The sequence below is a fragment of the Saccopteryx bilineata genome, chromosome 10, assembly GCF_036850765.1.
Source record: "Saccopteryx bilineata isolate mSacBil1 chromosome 10, mSacBil1_pri_phased_curated, whole genome shotgun sequence".
Taxonomy (NCBI): Eukaryota; Metazoa; Chordata; class Mammalia; order Chiroptera; family Emballonuridae; genus Saccopteryx; species Saccopteryx bilineata.
In genome coordinates, this window is record NC_089499.1 from 30,313,266 (window position 1) to 30,336,552 (window position 23,287).

The 23,287-nt window shown below is 38.3% G+C and overlaps 1 protein-coding gene across 1 annotated transcript in view; it reads right to left on the reverse strand.

Moving 5' to 3' along the window:
* Positions 1-22,379, reverse strand: part of KCNH8 (potassium voltage-gated channel subfamily H member 8) — a 366,401-nt gene extending 344,022 nt beyond the window's left edge. The window contains exon 1 of the mRNA XM_066244875.1: positions 22,011-22,379. Coding sequence (XP_066100972.1) covers positions 22,011-22,086 — 76 coding nt within the window. The 5' untranslated portion in view covers positions 22,087-22,379. The remainder of the gene's footprint in view (positions 1-22,010) is intronic.
* Positions 22,380-23,287: the final 908 nt, after the last annotated feature.

Genomic DNA, 23,287 nt, shown 5'->3' on the forward strand with positions numbered 1-23,287 from the left:
AAAGGTTCTCTCTTTTCCACATCCTCGCCAACACTTGTTTGTTGAAATATTGATGACAGTCATTCTGACAGGTATGAGGTGATATCTCATCACGGTTTGTTTTTTTGTTTGTTTGTTTGTTTTTGTATTTTTCTGAAGCTGGAAACAGGGAGAGATAGACTCCGGCATGCGCCGGGCCGTTATCCACCTGGCACGCCCACCAGGGGGCGACGCTCTGCCCACCAGGGGGCGATGCTCTGCCCCTCCGGGGGGTCGCTCTGTTGTGACCAGAGCCACTCTAGCGCCTGGGGCAGAGGCCAAGGAGCCATCCCCAGCGCCCGGGCCATCTTTGCTCCAATGGAGCCTTGGCTGCGGGAGGGGAAGAGAGAGACAGAGAGGAAGGAGAGGGGGAGGGGTTGAGAAGCAGATGGGCGCTTCTCCTATGTGCCCTGGACGGGAATCGAACCCAGGACTTCTGCACGCCAGGCTGACACACTACCACTGAGCCAACCGGCCAGGGCTCATCATGGTTTTTTTTTTTTTTTTTTTTTTTCATTTTTCTGAAGCTGGAAACAGGGAGAGACAGTCAGACAGACTCCCGCATGCGCCCAACCGGGATCCACCTGGCACGCCCACCAGGGGCAATGCTCTGCCCACCAGGGGCGATGCTCTGCCCATCCTGGGCGTCGCCATGTTGCGACCAGAGCCACTCTAGCGCCTGAGGCAGAGGCCACAGAGCCATCCCCAGCGCCCGGGCCATCTTTGCTCCAATGGAGCCTTGGCTGCAGGAGGGGAAGAGAGAGACAGAGAGGAAAGCGCGGCGGAGGGGTGGAGAAGCAAATGGGCGCTTCTCCTGTGTGCCCTGGCCGGGAATCGAACCCGGGTCCTCCGCACGCTAGGCCGACGCTCTACCGCTGAGCCAACCGGCCAGAGCTTCATCATGGTTTTAATTTACATTTCTCTGATTAGTGACGTTGAGCATCTTTTCATATGTCTGTTTAGGTGACAATTCTGACCTTTCGAAAATATCTTTTCAGCCAGCAACCTCATTTTTCGAAAGAAAGCTGATGCCGAGCTCAATGTGTAAAACGGAAGCTCTCAGAGTTATTGTGGTTGCGGAGGGAGCGATGAGGAGGACCAGAGGAGGAAAGGTCTATGCCAGGCCCCTAAGGGTGCTAAAAGATAGGCGAAAAGCTAACCCCGAGACAATCCCTTCAATAGATAAGCCTTTGAACTCATAATTATCCTTTAATTTGTTTTTAATTTGAGAGTTGAGAATTCAGCATCTCATACATTTTCTGAGGAAACTAGTTAATAAGTCACCTCCTTTAAATATTTAGTAAAAGCTGTTACTCTTTGTCCGTCATATGTGAAAATAATTGCTATGTGACTGGGATTATGCTCAAATACCAGAGGCAGCACAGGCCAGCTTTCTAAGGTTTATAGCTGCTGAGTCTCTTGTTTCAGTATTTTTTTTTCAAAGCATTTGTTTTTTTTTTAAAAAAAATCATCACAGCTCTTTGGTGTTGCAAGTTCTAGCAATCTATTCCATATAATTTACTGATGAGAAAATTGAAGCTCAAAAATGAGTGGATGGAATACTACACAGTAATGAAAAGTAATGCACTATTAATATGTATATGTATCTACTAAAACCAATGTCAAGGAGTTCATGCTGAGTGAAAAAAATCAATCTCCAAAAGTACTGACTGTATTATTCTATGTGTATAATGTCCTTGAAATTACAAAATTATAGAGATGGAGAATAGATTAGTGGTTGTCAGGAGTAGGAAGGGGGATGGCTGAGACTGTAAAAAAATGTTGCATGAACAACCCTGGTGATAAAATTGTTCCATATCTTGGCCTGTAGTGTTCTACATGTGTGATAAAATCGCATAGAACTAAATGCACACAAACATAAATGAGCATCTGTAAAACTGATGAAATCTGAATAAGGTGGGTGAGTTTTATCACAGTTAGTTTCCTGGCAATGTTATACTCTAGTAAAACAAGATGCTACCACTGAGCAAAACCGGATGAAGAGTGTACAGAAACTCACCATATTACTCTTTATAACTATACTGAAATCTACAATTATCTTTTAAAAACTTGGAGAAAAAAATAAAAATGCTTTCCAATCAGTAAGAATAGAAAAATACTGGAATCCTGGTCCAAGAAGCAGATTGACATTTACTTTTGTTCCTCTCGTGCCTTAAATATTTTCAATTTAATGAAAGAACATTAATTTGTAAAAAAGCAGTAGTACACACACACACAACATCCACGCACAATCTTCCCCGCTGAAGGAGGAATAATGGAAAATTGTCCACTTTGGGAGTTTACAAAGTAAACATTTTGAAAAAGCTATGCTACGTCTACACGAACAGAAGCAACACTCCTTCAATGTTTATGAAGTTTCTATTATGCAAATCTTTTCAATTCCTTCCTACAACCTTTTCTGGAAGCAATGTGATATAATTAAAAAACACAGACTTGACAATTAGGATAACTGGCCCCATTCGGTCTGTGTCACTCATCTGCTCAGTAATTAGAAACGAATCAATACTCAATTTCTTCATCCGTAGAACGGGGATAAAGTTTCTGCCTCCTTGTGTTGTGAGTACAAATAGGAGACACTTGTGACGGAAAATTTGGAAATAGAGTACAAGCGTATCATAATATCTAGGTTGGGTATAATCTCTCCAGTCATTTACAACTGACACTGCAGTGGCACAGCTGAGCTGCAATAAGCAGAGCTTTGACCCCAGTACACTAACCCCTAGTGGCCTTGTCACCTGGTGTTAAATAGCACACATTGGCGACTTTGTTATGGAAACACAGTGGAAAAACCATTGAGGGCCTAAATCTATAGAACTTGCTTTAAGGATTCTAGATAGCCGTGTTGCTTTTTAGTTTCATATAGAGTTTTAAATTATATGCCATCAACATCCTTGACTTAACTTTAAAATAAATCTATTGGTTTTCCTGTTGTTACCCCTGAGCCGCTGGCATGCCCATTGTTTGATAGCATTTCAATAAGGTAACTGAACCAAGTTTGAGTCCAAAAAAGAACTCCATTTTTTTGTATGTCTAGTTTCCCATTATATAGAAATATTAAGAACATCTCTTTTTTTTAATAACAATTTTATTGACCTCACAAGTAGCATCATAGATTTTCTATTCTAAGGTATTCATTTTAAATTTTAACAGCACATGAAGAAATAGAGTAGCCATTTCAAGATACCAGATTGTCATTTTACAAAGAAAATACATAGCTAATCTCTTTTTAAGAACTTTTAATTTCTGAAATGTGTTTCCCATTCCCCAAAATAATATAAATAAAACAAGTGGGATAAATTTTGTTACTGACTCCAATTCTCCTTCGATGTATAATTTTCTGTGCTAACAAATTGAAGGGCATCCTATGTTTGCTTGACTTTGATTGTCCAATGAGATGTTAGCAAATGTAACACAAGTAAAATCTTGGGAGTTGTTTATGTTTGGAGGCTGGCTTTATTGCATCTCTGCTATTACCACAGATCTTGCTCAGGCTAGCATATGACAAGGGACATATGGAGAAGAAATTCCTCAGTTAAGCTTCCCCAGCCCAGCCTAGAAGGGAGCAGAGACTGTGGCAAATTAGATACGCTTGAACAAGCCTAGCCAAGACCCCAGAACAACCCACCTAAGCCCCAGTCTGGATCTGGTGATGCTCTAGTCAGCCCACAAGCCTGTGAGCTATCGTAATCAGTAAATAACTAATACTGTAAACAAGCCTGTGCTACTGATAAAAATCAACAATAACTTTAATACAATTTTACTGTTAAAATTATAATTTTATATTATTATTATTTTTTTATAATTTTATTTTTTTAATGGGGCAACATCAATAAATCAGGATACATATATTCAAAGATAACAAGTCCAGGTTATCTTGTCATTCAATTATGTTGCATACCCATCACCCAAAGTCAGATTGTCCTCTGTCACCTTCTATCTAGTTTTCTTTGTGCCCCTCCCCCTCTCCTTTCCTTCTCCCTCTTACCCCTCCCCCCCGTAACCACCACACTCTTATCAATGTCTCTTAGTTTCACTTTTATGCCCCACCAAGTATGGAATAATGCAGTTCCTGGTTTTTTCTGATTTACTTATTTCACTTCGTATAATGTTATCAAGATCCCACCATATTATTTATTTCAATATGTTCATTCTGCTTGTGTCTCAGGTCTTGTATACTCAATAATCTGGATCAGTGCAAATAATAATATACCAGGAAAGTCTGCTCACCAAGAGGTTGAGAGACAGGATTAAACACGGAGTGTGTGTCATTCCTCGTGCTGTAGCCATAATTCTATCCTCCCCACCACCCAGGAAAGCATTTTAACAGCTTTATTAAAGTATGATTCACATACAATTCATTGTACATATTTAGATTATACAATTTCATAAGTTTAATAGATATACACACCCAAAACATCACTACCACACTCAAGACAGTAACAAAACACAGCAACCTCAAAAGTAACTGCATCCCTCTCCATCCCACTCCCACTGCTAAGAAACTACTGGTTGTCCAGCAGCATTTTTAAATTCTAGTTAGTGTGACTGTGCTATAGGTAACTCTGATGCATTTCTAATATTATTAAACTTCTGGATTTGTAGCATAGGTCACAGGTAATCTCTAACACCAGGGGGTCATGACCTAGCAGGTAAGAAAAAACATTTTGGGTACTTATTCTAACAAGAGAGGCAATTTCCTGGATAATCCACTATGTACTATTCATAAAACATTGCCACCATGCAGCTTTCTAAATTGAGATTCACAAGTGATCTGTTCTTAAAAAGAAGGATATTTTTAAATGTCTCAAAAGTGAAGGCAACCATGACCATTACAATCTTAGTCATATAAGTGTAATGTTTTATAATTTAGCTCTGATATTTTTGTCCTCTTTTTAGACACAGACTACCAGTCAAAACCATGTGTATAAATTCCAACTTCACTATTTATAAATTATGTGACTTTTGACAATTTATTCCACTTTTCTGGGTTTTAACTATCATATTCCCCTATGCATAGGATGCCTCATTTTTTGAAAAATTTGGAGGCTAAAAACTGGGTGCGTCTTATACAGAGGTAGTAAATATTTTACTTGCATTTCCCTCTTTTTTGCACTTGTTTTGTGCTCATTGTTGAAGACAGTGATTCATCATCAGACACAGATGAGGACAAACTAATGGATGAGAGTTTTGACAGTGATGAGGAGTTGTATGAATTTTACGATGAATAAAACTTGAGTTCAATAACTTTATGTAATACATTTTTTTTTTCAGATTTCAGGCTCCAAAATTAAGGTGCATCTTAAACATGGGAGTATCTTATACATGAGGAAATATGGTAATTTCTCTATCTCTAAAGTAAGGATAAAAACATCTACCTTTGATTATGAAGAGATTAAATAAACTAATAGATGAAAATACCTACCATAACACTGAGTTCATGGTTACTCATTAAAAGTCAATTCTCTTCCTTTTCCTTCTTTGAAAGTAAAATCAGAATAAAGTTAAAGGAAGAACTTGGGGTTTGTTATTAAAGGATGAGAGTAAGAGCCCAGTCTTCTCAGGCACTAGCTTTGGAATAAAATACTGAGCTTCTCTAGGGTTCTTTGTTTCCTTTACATTAAAGTCAGGATAATAAAAATAGTTAAGAACAATCAGAAGCCAATATAGACCCAAGTCATTTCCACTTCAAGGTTTCTGGTATATCAAAGTTAAAGATGTATTAAACAGGAACATACATGTAATTGAATATTTATATTAATATTTTATTTACTTTTTAAAGTCTTTATTTATTTTAGAGAGAAGAGAGAAAGAAAGAAGGGGGAAGGAGCAGAAAGCATCAACTCCCATATGTGCCTTGACTAGGCAAGCCCAGGGTCTTGAACTGACGACCTCAGCATTCCAGGTCAATGCTTTATCCACTGCGCCACCACAGGTTAAGCAATTTTATATTTACTTTAATAATTAAAAGTGTGAGATAAAATTCCCCCCAAATCCATAGACTTCTTATATAATTACTTTTGATATTATCTTCTGACTGATGAGGACAGTAAAAAAAAATGTACTATCATGTCAAATATGTTTTCTGTATTTAACATCACATATTATGTAGTGTAACTATTGTAGCTAATTTTTCATATATAAATATTTGGTAATTTTGACCACTATAGCCTCTGTAGTGATTAATAAAATATTATCATTTTTTAACATAAAGATGAATTATATATACACACACACACACACACACACACAACAACAACCAAATCCAAGTACATTTCTGCCTCACAAATTTTCTTTAATTTAACAAATATTGTTTTTACCATGACATTGGGTTCTACCAAAATTTATATTTGTCTTGTCATCATAAACTAAATTTATCTTTAATGATCTTTTTACTGATTTTACAACCTTCACAACAATATATGATTTACCTTCTAAGGAATAACATTTGAGAAGCTTTCTTATATTCATGAATTAGATGCAAATAATCAAATATCTTTAAACTATATATATATATATATGTGTGTGTGTATATATATTGCTTGACATCTTTCAGATTTAAGCACATATTGAAGTAAGAACTATATTCACTTCATAGGCATCTGAGATATTGTTAGACAAGACCATAACCAGAGCTATAAGAACTATGTGGGGATCTACCAACCCATCTTGGCTTGTTTTAATGCAATGATCAATAAAAAATAATTTATTAAAATATGATAAATGTGGTACAAATGCTAAACCAGATGAGATTACATTATAATGGGCATAAACATAAATGTGTGTTTCCCCACCAAAATCTAATAATAATACACACATACATAAACAGAAAATCAATGCCAATATCACACACACACACAGTGTAAAAATTCTAAATAAAGCATTAACAAATACAAAAAGTTTTCACTTAATTTCATCAATAGAATTCTTAGAAATTGTGACAGAGGTCATAGAGCCATCCTCAGCGCCTGGGCCAACTTTGCTCCAATAGAGCCTTGGCTGTGGGAGGGGAAGAGAGAGACAGAGAGGTAGGAGAGGGGGAGGGGTGGAGAAGCAGATGGGCACTTCTCCTGTGTGCCCTGGCCGGAAATCGAACCCAGGACTCCTGCACACCAGGCCGACTGGCCAGGGCTAAGAATTTTTTTTATCATAATCAATGTATGACAAACCAATTTTACATTAGGCTAACTGAGATAAACAAGAGTTATTTTAGCATATTTTGTCAAAAAACATTTAAATAAAGGTCTAAACACTTCTAATATTAAACATTAAAGTAAATATTAGTTATACATATACTTAAGAGATTAATAAATATAAGGAAGATAATTATTTTCCAACTCACCTATTCTACTTCAGTGTTACATGTGGCTGAAGCCTACCCTGGGCACTCAGGGCACAAGGTAGGAACATTAGACAGCAAGCCATTCAATACAAAGCCACTTGCACACATATCCACACTCACTCAGACTGGGACAATTTAGACATGTCAAATTATCTAATATGCACATCTTGGGGTGTGGGAGGAAACCAGAGTATCCAAAGGAAACACACCTAGACCTGGAAGACGTGCAAACTCCACACAGATAGTGACGCCATCCAGAAATCTTTTTCTTTTCATGACCGCAATGACATTAAACCAAATGACATTATTCAAGGATCTGCTTTAAAATCCAGCAACATGGCCAAGTAAACTTTATCAAAAGAATATAAGAGAAGTTCAATATTATGAACTCTGCCAGTAAAGTTTATTATATTGGTTGATTCAATAAGAAAGTTTCTTAAATAAATCATAAAAAGGCAATTACCAAAATAGCTCAATAAAATAGAAATACATAGCAAACCTTTTAAGAAAGCAGAAATATACAATAAAAATCTATAACTTTAGAAACCAGAAAAATACTTACTAGAAAAACACTAAAATAATTCCCATTAAGAATTTTTTTTTTTTGTATTTTTCTGAAGTTGGAAATGGGGAGGCAGTCAGAAAGACTCTCGCATATGCACGACCGGGATCCACAGGGCATGCCCACCAGGGGTGATGCCCTGCCCATCTGGGGCATTGCTCTGTTGCAACCAGAGCCATTCTAGCGCCTGAGGCAGAGGGCATAGAGCCATCCTCAGCACCCGGGCCAACTTTGCTCCAATAGAGCCTTGGCTGCGGGAGCGGAAGAGAGAGACAGAGAGGAAGGAGAGGTGGAGAAGCAGATGGGTGCTTCTCCTGTGTGCCCTGGCCAGAAATCGAACCCAGGACTCCTGCACGCCAGGCTGATGCTCTACCACTGAGCCAACTGGCCAGGGCTAAGAATTTTTTTTATCATAACCATTTTTGTAGTATTTATGATACTAGGTGAAGCAATTGGACAAGAGAAAAAAAATGAGGGGACAAAAAAAATAAAAGTTGTAAAAATTGGAAACAAGAAAGCAAAAACATTACCATTTGAGGACAAGATTATTTTTTACTTGAAAACTAAAAAAAAAAAAAACAACTGAAAAATTACTATGAAAAAAAGTAGAATCTCAGCAAGTGGTATGGTTAAAATAATAATAATAATAATAATACATAGAAATCAATAGCCCTCAATAAACAAACATGATTGAATTAGAAAAACAAAACAGTGGAATAAAATACTCCATATCAATCTATAGAGCAGTAAAAAAGATAAAATTTCTAGGAATTAAATAAGTAAGAAATGTACAAGAGCTTTATTGAGAAACTCCTAAAAAGACACAAATGATAGAAATATATAGCAAGTTTTGCATATGAATTTTCAACATCATAAAAGTATCATTTTTCTTGAGATTTCATTAAAAATATATCAGGATTCTTTTTTCAGCTACAGAATTTGATTTTTAACTTCATGTGGATTTCTAAATAAGTATATAATTAGCCCAGTAAAATTATGGGGAAAAATAGAAGGGAATGAGAATTTTAACACATGATATAAAATGCCTATAATTAAAACTGTGTACTAGCCTATAAAAAACGATTAATAAAACAGAAAGAATCATGTATAGGAATAGAAAACATGATAAACTAGACATTTCAAATCAGCATGGAAAAGAAAAATTATTGAATAATGTTAGGAAAATGGATAAGAATCTAAAAATAATTAGTTTTGATCCCTATATCATACTCAATAGACCAAATTACAGAACTTATTAATGGAGGAGAAAAAATAGAATATAAAAAATAAATCAATGATAGAACACATAAAAATAGATTTAAAAATGCATTTTATAAATAATTTCAGAGTAGAAAACACCTCTCTAAATATGACACAAAACAGAGAAATTATAGAAGCAAAATAGCTTACTTTATATATCGAAAACTTAAACAACCAACTAAAATTCAGAATACACATACAATTCACATCTCTAATAAAGAGTTCATTTTGTTACTATGCAAAGAACTCATAGATGTCAAAAAGAGAATGCCAACAGTCTAATTAGTAAAGGACAACGAATATGAACAAATAATGCCCAGATAAGAAAATTCATATAAACCTTAAATATATTAAACAATGCTTAACAAATATACATTAATATTATAATAGGAAGACACTTTTCATATATTAGTTCAGAAGCAATTCAGGTGATGGAATAAAAATAATGACTATTATTAAATGCTGTTCAAATATTTGTAATTATGCCTATCTTTCAAATAGTTTTATAACTTTTAGTTTACTTAAACTAAAAGATACACTACATGCCATGGAGTATTATACAGATAGACAGAAACTCTTTGTAATTATTACTTGTATATCTTAATTCCTGGACCCACACCCACATATTTCTTAAGAGAGAGAGGCAGGCTCCTATTTAGTGACCGAATGTAACTTGGACTAAAGATGTACCAAATTCATACAATACAAAAAGTCCAAGATATTCCAAGATATTCATTCTTTTCCATCGTTCATGGAATCATAGCAGGAACATTTATTTAGGAGTTAAAGTTGAAAATATGCCCAAGTATATCTTCTACATTATTCTTTCCACTGAAGGGATAGTCAGAACACCACACTTATGGACAAGTCTACTTGTCCAGCTGGGTATTTGACATGTGAATAACATCTAAACTTCTTATGTGGATTCTTCTTTTAAGAAAATCAAACAAAACATGAAGAGACGAAGTGCTCTGGTCTCAGTTCCCTCTAGTTCAATGACTAGCATAAGAAACTCAGTTGGACTGACAAGTATAATAAGGAAGACTGTCCAAAAGATGTAATAGAACAAAAGAAAACATGAAGAAAAGAAGGCTTTAGATTAGATTTGAGAGTGGGAGAGCTAGATACCCATATTTTTTTTCTGCAAGTTAATTGTAGAGAAAAAGTAAGTGATTTCTGTTAAAAGATGTCAGCAGCACCTGACACTGGGGAATATTATTTCTTCCAATAAAAACGTACTCAAAATAGAATTTCCTGTGTAAGAGACTAACAAGTTAGAAATACAAAATGATGACACTACCATAATAGGTGATGACACACCTATTCTCTACCACATAGGTGTGAGAATTAGAATATCTTCTATGGAGGGATTAGCCTGGCAATGAAAATAAATAAATAAATCATGAGTTTAGTATCTATGCTTTCTTCTATGTAAGTTATTGTTTCAAATCTTATATTTAGGTCTTTATTCAGTTTGAATTAATTTCTGTGCTTGGGAAAAACTGTAGTCAAGTTTCATTCTTTTACATGTAGCTTTCCAATTTTTCCAGCACCATTTATTTAGGTGGCTTTCTTTTCTTCATTGTGTGTTTTTTGCTCCTTTGTCAAAGATGATTTGTCCATATATATGTGGTTTCATTTCTGGGCTCTCTATTCTGTTCCATTGGTCTGTATGTCTATTTTTCTGCCAATACCATGCTGTTTTGACTATCGTGGCTCTATAGTATAATTTGAAGTCAGGTAGTGTGATATTTCTGGCTTCATTCCTTTTCCTCAGGATTGCTTTGGTTATTTGGGTTTTTTTTTATGGTTCCATACAAACCTGGTAATTTTCTGTTCTATTTCTTTAAAACATGACATCAGGATTTGATGGAGATTGCATTAAATTTGTATATCGCTATCAGTAATATGGCCATTTTAACTATGTTGATTCTTCCAATCCATGAACACAGAATATTTTTCCATTTCATTGTGTCTTTTTCAATTTCTTTCAAAAATGTTTTGTAGTTTTCAGTATATAGGTCCTTAACATCCTTTGTCAAATTTATTCCTAAGTATTTTATTTTTTTGTTGTTACAACTGTAAAAGTTTTTTTGCGTTCAATTTTTTTTAATTTTAGTGGGGTGACATGAATCAATCAGGTACATAGGTTCAGAGAAAATATCTCCAGGTTATTTTGACATTTGATTATGTTGCATACCCATCACCAAAGTCATATAGTCTTCTCTCCCCTTCTATCTGGTTTTCTTTGTGCCCCTCCCCTCCCCCACCCTGTCCTTTACTCTCCCCACCCCCGGTAACCCCCACACTCTTGTCCATGTCCCTGAGTCTCATTTTTATGTCCCGCCTATGTATGGATTCATATAGTTCTTAGTTTTTCCTGATTTACTTATTTCACTCAGTACAATGTTATCAGGTCCACCCATGTTGTTGTAAATGATCCAATGTCATCATTTCTTATGGCTGAGTAGTATTCCATAGTATATATATAATATGTACCACATGAGTTCAGTTTCTGAAGTTCCATTGTTGGCATATAGAAAAGCAGTAAACTTTTGTATATTGATTTTGTATCCTGTGACTTTCCTACATTGATTTATTGTTTCAAGGGTATTTTGCTGGAGTCTTTGGGGTTTTCCATATACAGGATAATAAAAAAGTACAAAAAGTGATACCTTTACTTCTTCTTTCCCATTATGGATGCCTTCTATTTCTTTCTCCTGCCTGATCACTCTGGCTAAAATTTCCAGAACTATATTGAATAAAAGTAGTGAGAGTAGGCAGCCTTGTCTAGTCCCTGATCTTAGAGGAACAGCCTTCATTTTTTCACCATTTAGTATATTAGCTGATGGTTTGTCATATGTGCCCTTTATTACATTGAGAAATCACAAGGAAGTTCTAAGTCAGAAAATTTTAAGCACCAAAATCTCAAAACAAAACCAAAACGGATTTCTAAAAACAAATGTACACACACACACACACACACACACACACACACACTGTGTCCGTAAAGTCATGGTGCACTTTTGACCGGTTACAGGAAAGCAACAAAAGACGATAGAAATGTGAAATCTGCACCAAATAAAAGGAAAACCCTCCCAATTTCTGTAGAATGATATGGCAGCATGTGCGCATGCGCGGATGATGACGTAACACCGTGTATACAACGGAGCAGCCCACGGCCATGCCAGTCGAGATGTGGATGGTACAGAGGAAAGTTCAGTGTGTTCTGTGGCTCGCTAAATTCGAATCCGTGACCAAAGTGCAACGTGAATATCGGTGTGTTTATAACGAAGCGCAACCACATAGGAATAACATTACTCGGTGGGATAAGCAGTTGAAGGAAACCGGCAGTTTGGTGGAGAAACCCCGTTCTGGTAGGCCATCAGTCAGTGACGAGTCTGTAGAGGCTATTCGGGATAGCTACCTAAGGAGCCCTAAAAAATCTGTGCATGAGTGCATGAGCCCAAATCAGACTGCACCAAATAGGTATGAAACTGGGAGGGTTTTCCTTTTATTTGGTGCAGATTTCACATTTCTATCATCTTTTGTTGCTTTCCTGTGACCAAAGTGCACCATGACTTTACGGACACACTGTATTGGTAGATTTTCTCTGATGAGCTAAACTGCTTTGCACCATGAATGCACTTAGTAGTTCCAGGGATGTCTTAAACACCAATTTAAAAACACTCTTTAAATAGCAAGTACTTAAAGCATAATATATCAAAAGAAAAAAATCTATAACCTGAAATGGCTAAAAATTTCAAAGCTGAAATCCCTTTTTGCATGAGGCAAAAACTAGAAATACCAGATTGTCCCAGTCTGTTTATACTTACTATAAAAAAAAGTACCACATTTTAGAGGCAGTGTGATATAGTAGAAAAGTCACAGGCTAGAGTAGGCTAGTGTAATAATGCAGAAAACTTCTGGGCTTGAGCTCTGTCATCTGTAACAGACAGGGGGCTGCCACACTCCTTGCAGGCCTGCTGGATGTGGTCGGAACAGAAAAAACACCAGCACAGTATGCAATGTATACACAGACATATCCCAAATGGTACTCGCTGTTACCATTAAAGTTTTATTAAAGAAATTAGTATTTGAAACATGTAAAAATGAAGGGTTGGGAGCCAGTCTTAGAATCATGTTTCAAAGCTAAATTTCATCACACAATGCTGATTAAAAGGAACAACAACTACCACTGAAGAGAGAAATAAAGACAACTTATATACATCCCTGGCCTTAAAGGAAATTTAATTCTTTTACTCAAAGAAACATTTATTGAACAAAGACGTTCTGAGCATAAGTCTAAGTTAAGGGGATATAAATGAAGACACAGTCAGAGTTTCAAGGAGTTGACAGTTGAGTGCTGAACTATGAAGGCATATAATTAGAGCCTATGAAGAGCTGACTAGAGCATGGGCAAGGTACTGTGAAAGCATAAAGGAAGTGTCACCTCACTCTTCCCAGAGCTTCACAGAAAGAGTTCAAATACCATATTTGCCCATGTATAAGAAGCTCCCATGCATAAGATGCACCTTAGTTTTGGGGCTCAAAATTTGTAAAAAAAAAAAAAAAAAAAGGAATTACATAAAGTTATTGAACTCCAGTTTTATTCATCATCAAGTTCATACAACTCAACACTGTTAAATGCAAGTAAAAAACTCTACAACCACTGTATAAGATGCACCTAGTTTTTAGACCCCAAGTTTTTCAAAAAAGGCTGTGTCTTATACATGGGGAAATACAATAGAAGATAACCTTCCAAGTTAGGTTTGTTTGTTGTTGTTTTTTTGTGACAGAGAGAGAGAGAGAGAGAAACAGAAAGGACAGATAGGGACAGACAGGAAGGGAGAGAAGTGAGAAGCATCAATTCTTTGTTGTGGCTCCTTAGTCCCCTTAGTTGTTCACTGATTGCTTTCTCATATGTTCCTTGACTGGGGGCTACAGCAGAGAAAGTGACCCCTTGTTCAAGCCAATGACCTTGGGCTCAAGGTAGTGACACTGGGCTTCAAGCCAGTGACCTTTGGGCTCAAGCCAGCAACCATGGACCCCACGCTCAAGCCAGCGACCCCCCCCAAGCTGGTGAGCCCCTGCTCAAGCCAGATGAACCCACGCTCAAGCTGGCAACCTCGGGGTTTCAAACCTGGGTCCTCTGTGTCCCAGTGCAATGCTCTATCCACTGCACCACCGCCTAGTCAGGCCAGGATAGGTTTTGAAGAAAATAAAGGATCTTGCTTCTCAAATGATGTTCAGAGGCCCAGAGCCGTAAATGCAGAGCCGTAAATGTACAGGTGACTGAGGGTGAGTGTGTCCGCAGCCTAGGAGGCAGTGGTGGAAAAAAGTTTTTTAGCATCATCTTTGGGTCAGATGACATTCTCCAAGAGATTGCAGTAGGCGGGTCACCTGATTAAATAGTCACACTGTCTTTTAAACAGAAATCACTCTAGGGACCATGTAAAATGAAGGAGTTTCAAGTGAGCGGGATCAGGCCCTGTAACAAAAGGAGTCTAATTAGAATAAGGTTGTAATTGTGTCGCTAAGAAACAGAGGATCCAAACTAAAGCAGGGGCGAAGAAGAGGGAGATGAGGGGCCAATTTAGGGCATCTTAAAAGTAAAATCTCAAAAACTTGATAACATTTAGATGTGTGGGCAGTCAAGGCCGACTCAGATTTTGAGCTTGGAGAAATGGGTGGGTGGTGATGCCAATAACGGAGCCAGAAAACATAAGAAGACAGATGGGTTTCATTGGCTAGAAGAGATTATTAGTTCATCTGGGGACATAAATTTAGGAGGGTTTAGGGGAGATAGATAGTTGCATTAACAGTTATAAAAGAAAGCAAAATATATCTTCTGGGGAATTTATAAGCCAAGAAATATCTTTGACTGTTTAAATTACTGAAAAAGCTTTTTAATTGCTCCTATGCCATAACTAATTATGCCATGGGAAAAGTTGAAATTACTAACTATGCCATAAGAAAAAGTGAAGTCTCATCTTTTTTTTTTTTTTTTGTAGCCTCTGCTAAAGCAAAAGGGATTTAAAAACTTAGAATTTAGATGATATCAGCAAATATACATTGCTGGTGGACCCTTCTATCTCTACAGCAGTTGTAATTCTGTACCTTTTCTTGTTGGCATTTCTCCAATCAGCTCCACAGAGACTGAATCCTAGGCTACTCTCAATTCTTTTTCTTCTCCACAGGCATAATGTCATAGTGCAACACAGGGGTGGAGGAGAAGAGGACTCTGCTACCCGGTCAGAAATCAATCTTTCTCTTTCCTAAGACAAACTTTGCTCCTCAGGCTAAGCAGACATTCAGAAGAATATGAATACGTCAATTCCACTGCATTCTGTGGGCGTCTGTCCTAGTGTAAAAGCATTATCAGAAACATCTTTGGCTTTGGGGAGGACATTTCTCTAATATGATGCAGCAACCTGAGAAATATGGGAAGGCTGAAAGTTTTTATACCAAGCACAGAGGACACTAAAGGTGTCTTACCCAGACATGGGTCTATCACCTCCAATGGCTTATTATTTCAAAGCACTCTGGCTTTGAAGTTATTCCATGTCTGACCTAATAGACTTTCTATTGTCCTCCTGCCTCTACCTCACCCCCTTCACATCCTCTAAGATACTTGTTATTCTCTCTAACCCCTTCCCACCCACTCCCTTTTTAGACTCAATGAGAAGTGCTACACAAATTGGCAAAGTAAATAACAGTTTTTCTCTTATCATTGATGAGCCAATCATTCTTACCAAGAAGTCATTTAATATATGAAGCCATCCCAGGTCATTAGCTTATGTTAATTATTCCCCCCTCATCCATATGTGCACAGCCCTTTCCTTATACTTCCTGAATACTCTTATCCCTTTCCATGCTATATGATGGTAATTTATACATACATTTATTGTCCCCTTTGAGAGAAAGACAAGCCTGATTTATCCCAGCAATCCTAGCATAATGGCTTTACATATAGTCAGTGTTGATTAAATATTGTTGTAGAAATAAGTAATTGACTGACTGATTAAATGAATACAGTAAAGATTTCTTAAATAATTCATCTACAAAGGCAAAAATAGGAGAATAATTCCCTCATCTCTCCTCTCCTCTATCTCCTCCCTCTCCCTCACTTTCTTTCTATATATTTTTAAATAATTTTTAAAATTTATTTATTAATTTTTTTTAGAGAAGAGAGAGGGGGGTGAGGGAGGGAGAGAAAGAGAGAAAGAGAGAGGGGGGAGATAGGAGCAGGAAGCATCAACTCCCATATATGCTTTGACCGGGAAAGCCCAGGGTTTCAAACCGGCGACCTCAGCGTTCCAGGTCAATGCTTTATCCACTGCGCCACCACAGGTCAGGCCTTTCTATATTTTAATAAACCTAAAATAAAGTTTAAATTAAAAACATCATTTGTTTTATCAAAACCAGCCTCAATGCACCAGTGCATCGTGGGGAGTTTCTTAAATCTGAAACATGTTTAGAGGCATGAGAAAGATATAGAAAATACATTGTTTCAAAACAGTCCACATAGTTGGCCCAGAAATGATCTGGTAAATAAAGTCAGTGAAATGGAAACAGCCCAGTCACCTTAGACTGCATGGACCTGATTTGGTATCATTCTTTGTGGATTTCACATTCTTGGACTGGTTCCTCATGCAGGAAAGACTAAGATACCCACACATAGGTGAACAGACCCTATGTAACCTTACTTATTTAAAAAGAGAGACACGCTGTTAAGAGACAGGAAGTAATGTTCTGAAAATATTCCTGTCTCCCTCATTACTTGTAGATCAGAGAATGAAGACTATGACAACACAATGACTGTTCATGTCCTAAGTAGGTTTACTCATATGTCATCAGCCAATGAGAAAGAAAACCCTCTCTCCAGTAAGCTGGGCCTTAACATTCACAAAGATTTCAGACATAAACTCAGCAGTTGTACATATAGAATTACAGTGTGCTCAATAAACGTGCTGTATAAACAAATGTGGAAACGTTAGGCTTTGTATGGCATTACAACAATGCAACAGCAACTGTAGTAGATAGAGTTCTAAGAAATCACACAGGGTTCCCAACTCATGTTAATACAACTGTTTAATCCCTTACCCTTGAGTGTTGACAGGAAGTGTGATTTTAGAAGGGATTTTACAGGTGGAATTAAGCTCCATAATCAATTGAGTTTAAGTTAATCAAAAGAGAGATTATCCTGGGTGGTCCTGACTTAATCAGATGAACCCTTACAAAGAAGACACTCCTGCTGGCCTCAAAGAAATAAGCTGCTCTGATGTGAGAGGGCCTAGAGGGGAGGCCACGTGGCAACAACTTGAGGGCAGCTTTTAGTGCTGAGAGCTAGCAATTAAAAAAAGACTTCAATCATTAAATTGCAAGGAACTAAATTCTGCCAACAACCACATGAACTTGGAAGAGGGCCTTGGGCCTCAGCTGAGAGCACAGCCACAGTCGACCACTGTTTGCTGCCTTGTGAGACTCTGAGCAGAGCACTCTTGCCTGAATACTTGGCCTACAGAAAATGTGAGATAACAAGCCACAAAGTTTACTGCACAGAGATAGAAAAATAATTCCAGAACTGTCTCCCTAAACATAAAGACTGAGAATAAAAGAGACTATAATGGCATATAAAAAGAAAAAATGAAAGAGTCTTTATGACCTTCCATTTGTGGGAAGATACTTATGAAGTGCTAGATATTTTCTTTTCTTTTTTTTTTGTATTTTTCTGAAGCTGGAAACGGGGAAAGACAGTCAGACAGACTCCCGCATGCGCCTGACCGGGATCCACCCGGCACGCCCACCAGGGGCGATGCTCTGCCCACCAGGGGGCAATGCTCTGCCCCTCCGGGTCGTCGCTCTGTTGCGACCAGAGTCACTCTAGCGCCTGGGGCAGAGGCCAAGGAGCCATCCCCAGCGCCCGGGCCATCTTTGCTCCAATGGAGCCTTGGCTGCGGGAGGGGAAGAGAGAGACAGAGAGGAAGGAGGGGCGGGTGGAGAAGCAAATGGGCACTTCTCCTATGTGCCCTGGCCGGGAATCGAACCTGGGTCCCCCGCATGCCAGGCCGACGCTCTACTGCTGAGCCAACCGGCCAGGGCCGAAGTGCTAGATATTTTCTTGAATGTTCTCATGTAATAATCTTTTATAGATAGGCCTATAATAATGGAGCACATCTTTTATTATTATTATTATTATTATTATTATTATTATTGGATAAATGCCTTTGATGATATTCTCCAAACTACAAAGACTTCAGAAGATCTTCACAGTCCTACCTCATCCTTCCCTCCTCTGATGACATTGGGTACATTACCCTTCTCTCTATGCCTTGAATGTTAAGAGATCCATGTAACCCGATGAAAGCATGAAAAGGAGAAAGAAAAATTATTGATTGAAAATGGCCTCTGTAAAGGAAGTATTTTAATTTTAACAAATTTCCTTGGACCATTTGAACAGGCTATACAGTAGTTCATAAAATATATGCAAATATGAATGAGTTTCTGAAGTGCTGTGACTGGAATATTGCTGATCAGAGTCCACTGTGCTGCAAACTTCTTTTAAAGCTTAAATCTTGCTTCATTAGCCCCAAAAGAGAAATATTATGGCCAAATTTTGATGTGACTAGAAAATGTAGGCATACATAGTCAATATTTCCAAGGTTCTAAATCTTTCTAAAGGTTCTTATTTCCACATCAATTAAATACAAACCAAGAGAACATATTTTAAGGTAGTTTTATATAAAAAGATTTATATTTTTTAGTAGTTTAAAATTATATTATATATGAGGAAAATAGTTTTAATTAATGGTCCATAACTGTATTTCAATCCTGACAAAAGGGCTCACTTCTTAAATACTAAAAGGAACAAATCCTATTATGTAAAAGAATTAAATGTCACTAGGCGATAAAGTATATTATTAAGTTGTTTTATGTTGTCCTGTGATTATATCCAAGTTGATATATTAGTAAGATGATGTTATAAGCTTTTATTTTCATATACTTTTTTCCTGGGAGAAATTTTAGATGATGTTTTAAGTTCTATTATTTTCTATTATAATATTAAATCATAGGGCTAACAATAATACAACATCATGGCTAAGTTAGCAAAGTAGTTTGACAGGGTTACTGTTTGCTCTCTTACTTTTCATCTGAATTGTCTAAGATAAAATATGAAACTAACATGACTATAAGATGTACCTAACAAATGATGCAGAACAATGTAGTAAGTTAACCCATTACATTTGAGTAAAATATTATCTACTTTCTTGTATAGTTTTTATTTGAGGAGGTGACAATTTTGTAAATTTAAAACTTGCAAATAGTTCCATCTTGCACAGAAAATAAATAACTACTCTAAAAAATCAAGAGAAGTATAATCATAAGAAACGGGTTTTTAAGATAGCAATTATACTTAATAAAATTGTGTAAACACAGCAAAGATAGCATAATAAGATAAAGTAAATATTTAGCAGGAGAAATGGTATACCCATGATTCTAGATACAGCAAAATTTATGGCTTAAAATGTACTGAAAGTATTTTTTTTAGAATTTCAAATTATTCAAGTCATCCTACCATTCAAACAAAAAGCAAATGAGAAAATACAACCCTCTTTTATTGAATGGGGTCTGTTAGGACAAGGGGTATCCATCAAATGTTGTAAACAAAACATTTATGTTATTCATCACTCTGAAATGTGCTTCACTGATTTTCAGATTGATGTCATACAAAGTGTTCCCCTCCAGGAGTTCCCCAGACCCTGTGTCACAAACCAAACATGCCCTCCAACAATTTTAGTTTTATTATTACTATTCTAAATGGTAATATGTGATGACGGTCTTCCCAAATAAGAATTCAAAATTTCTAACCTTCTATTTTATTAACATTTATGTATAGTTAAAATAGAAAAAAAAGTACTTATTAGTACACCCACCCCTCTCTACTTGCCCTCGGCCTATCAAATGTTACAGTTATAGAGGTGTCCTCATAATGATTATCCAAAGCCCCTCATTAACTACTGATATCTAAGTGTAACCTTGCAGTAATTCCCAGGGCTATGGGCTATGCTAGAATGATTCACTACACATGGCACTCCATTCAAGTTTTAATGACAATGAGATAAACAACTACCATTTACCAATTACTTCATTTTCAATAGATGTATAGTGATCAATGTCAGAAGGCTTTTTTTTTGGGGGGGTGAGGGGTTAAATTAGCAAGTTCAAGACCAAGCATTCACATAAAACTGATCAGTCCCTAAGGCAATAAATAGTAGTACCCACGATCATGCATGGTTAAGGACTGCAGTGGTAAATTTGTGTAGTGGCTGGATGGTGGATGTAATGTCATCAGGAGGGACTTGAAGTTTTATTACAATATTTTCTATTATTATCTAAAGAAAGCAGACGTATAATGGTATTTGAGCTTCTCTTATACTGTTTGACTCATCTAGAATATAAAATCTAACATCTAGAATGGCTAAAGCTAAAGACAGCATTGGAAGAATATCCACCTCAACTACCATGAGTAGGCTGGATACAAAAAATAAAAATTGAACAAAATCAAGTAAATGTTTCATTTCTCCCTCATGTAAACTTTCCAACTATTCCTGAAGCTCAAAAGTCCAGGACTTACTTCTCAGCACTGCTGGAGTGGAAAGAAAATGATACGAGCTTTCCATGTCAGCTCCAAGAAGCATAGCATCATAGGAAAAAAAAAACAAAACAATGATATCCGAACCACTGGGGGAAAAAAAGGCCTTTAGAATAAATGAGTTTCTGTGAGTCTGGTGTAATAGTAAAAAAAAAAAAAAAAAAAAAAAAAAAGTGGGGGAAGATAGCATACAAAAGCAGCAGAAGCTAGCAGGAAAGTGTTGATATTCTCAGTGAAACCAACTGAGAGCATTTGTTAGGGATGTGCGTATAGACTTCTAATTACTGGAAGAAAGCCTGATGGAAAGACCAACTGGCTTGAGAAGGGAGCTAGGGAAGACTGGGAAGGAACAGGGACCTGACCGTGGTCCTGAAATAGAACAATTCTGCAAGCATCCACACAACATCATCCTCCCTCTTTCTCTTTTCTTAAAACTGTAACTTAAACAAGCTCAATGTCCAATAATAGTTGCCCCCCAATAAACAGAAACTTTCTCTTATGATTCATATCATTCTTTCTAATTCCCAGCTCCTCTTTCCCTAACAAATTTTCCTCAACTGTTCGGATCATTTCAGGATTGAAAGATACACTATTCTAGTTTAAAAGCAAGAATCAAGATTCTGACAAACTCACAATGCTTAGAATTCTACAAAAAGCTTACACTTGGTAATTCCTGATTCTAGTTTGTGTGTCTTAAACTCAGATGGGCAATCATGCCTATCCAAAAAGACCTCACAGAATGAAGCACTGTGGACGAAGAACACCCAAACTGTCCCTATAATCTAGGAAGACTTGAAATTGTAGAATAAGGTGTAATTTTACCAACATGGGCAATTCCCACTCTTACCTCATAGACTTAATAAAAACCAATTCCTCAAAGAGGTAGTAAAATACAGGTTCCTTAGTGAACGTGAGGTCAGCCTTTCTTCGGGTTCTTTTGAACCCAAGAAGTAAAGGGCGACAACTATACCAAAGTGCTAATGTTGCACCGAAGCATAGGAGGGGAAAATTTTTTCTCCGCACAAGACACCTTGGCAAGAACAGAAGGAAATTTACTCTGCTTGTGCAAAAAGAAAGGTGGGAGCGAAAGTAATTAGTACGAGAAAAATCATTCTCAAAAAATACCATGCAACTCGTCGAAGTGCAAGACTTACGTGTTCCGTCAAAACGGGTGGCGATGGTGTCCAGGAAGGTGTTCTGGGGCGCCAGTAATCCTTTCATAACCGGCATTTTTCCAGCGTGGTGTGAAATTCTCCATCAAAGTTTGTCCAGAAGGATAGATCGAGAGGAAAGTGCCAAGAAGGGAGAAGGGGAGCGTGATGACAGCCGGGAGGGGGGCCTGGCGTGGCGGTGGGGCCGAGCAAGAGAAGGAAGAGGAGGGATGGAGAGAGGGAGCGAGTTCCAGCCGCCGCGGCTCCGACAGAAGCAGCCCCGAGAGCGCTCTCGGAGCCCGCCCCACACCTCCAGGCTCAGCCCGGCTCGGGCTCCTCTCCCGCCTCCTCCACCTCCGCCAGCTGCCGATCCTCCCCCCTCCCTGTCCCTCCGCGGGCGGCAGTGCCCGCCAGGGGCCGCCGCGCCTGGTCCCCAGCCCGCCCGCCGGCACTGGAGGAGTCCTCGGTGGCCCGGGGCGCCGCGCCCTGACCCAAGGCGCTGGGATCTTGGAGGGCGGCGCTCGACGCTCGATGCTCGGTGGCGCTGAGCCTCCCGGTCTCTAAGGGGCTCCGGGAAACGCAAGCGAGCACAACTCCCACCCCCCAGGAGCCAGTGAACAAAGACCCCTTTGTTCCCTCTCAGTCCCTCTCTCGGGGAGACCGGAGTCCTGTGGGTGTGGTATTGGAGAAGGGGAGGAGATAGGTCGGGGCAGGTACCCGGCCTCCGCCTAGAACTTGGGAAGGGGGAGGCCCCCCCGGTGGAGTCTCTCCGAGCTCAGGCTGCCAGGTGCCCGAGGGGAAGGTGTCCCCTTCCGGCGCACCTGCCATTGCCAGTGCCCGCGGCAAGAGCGGGGCGCTTGGGGTTAATTGCGCCGCCCCCTCTCCAACCGTCCCCCCCACCACCACCACCCCCGTCTTTCAACCAGGTAACTGGTCCAAAGCGCCGGGTTTTTTTTTCACTTCTTTCTGGGCTCCAAAAAGGGGTGTTTCAGTCCCTCTCCCCAAATTGCTATTGGTCTTCCCAAGCCATTCTGAACTAAAAGAAAATAATAGCTTTTAGTACGGACAATGGATGACTTCCCCCTCTCCGGTGAAATGTGAATAAAACATTTCTTGAAAAGTTTACTGTTTTTTATTGATTTTCAGAATGCAGTACAAGTAAAAAGAGTGAGGTTGATTGTTTAAATAGCCTTTGTACAAATGAGCTGAGCTGCCCGTCTACCTTTGCCCAAAGGCGAGGCCGTCTCCCTGACTGGTGCCTCCAGGTAGACAGCTGGGCG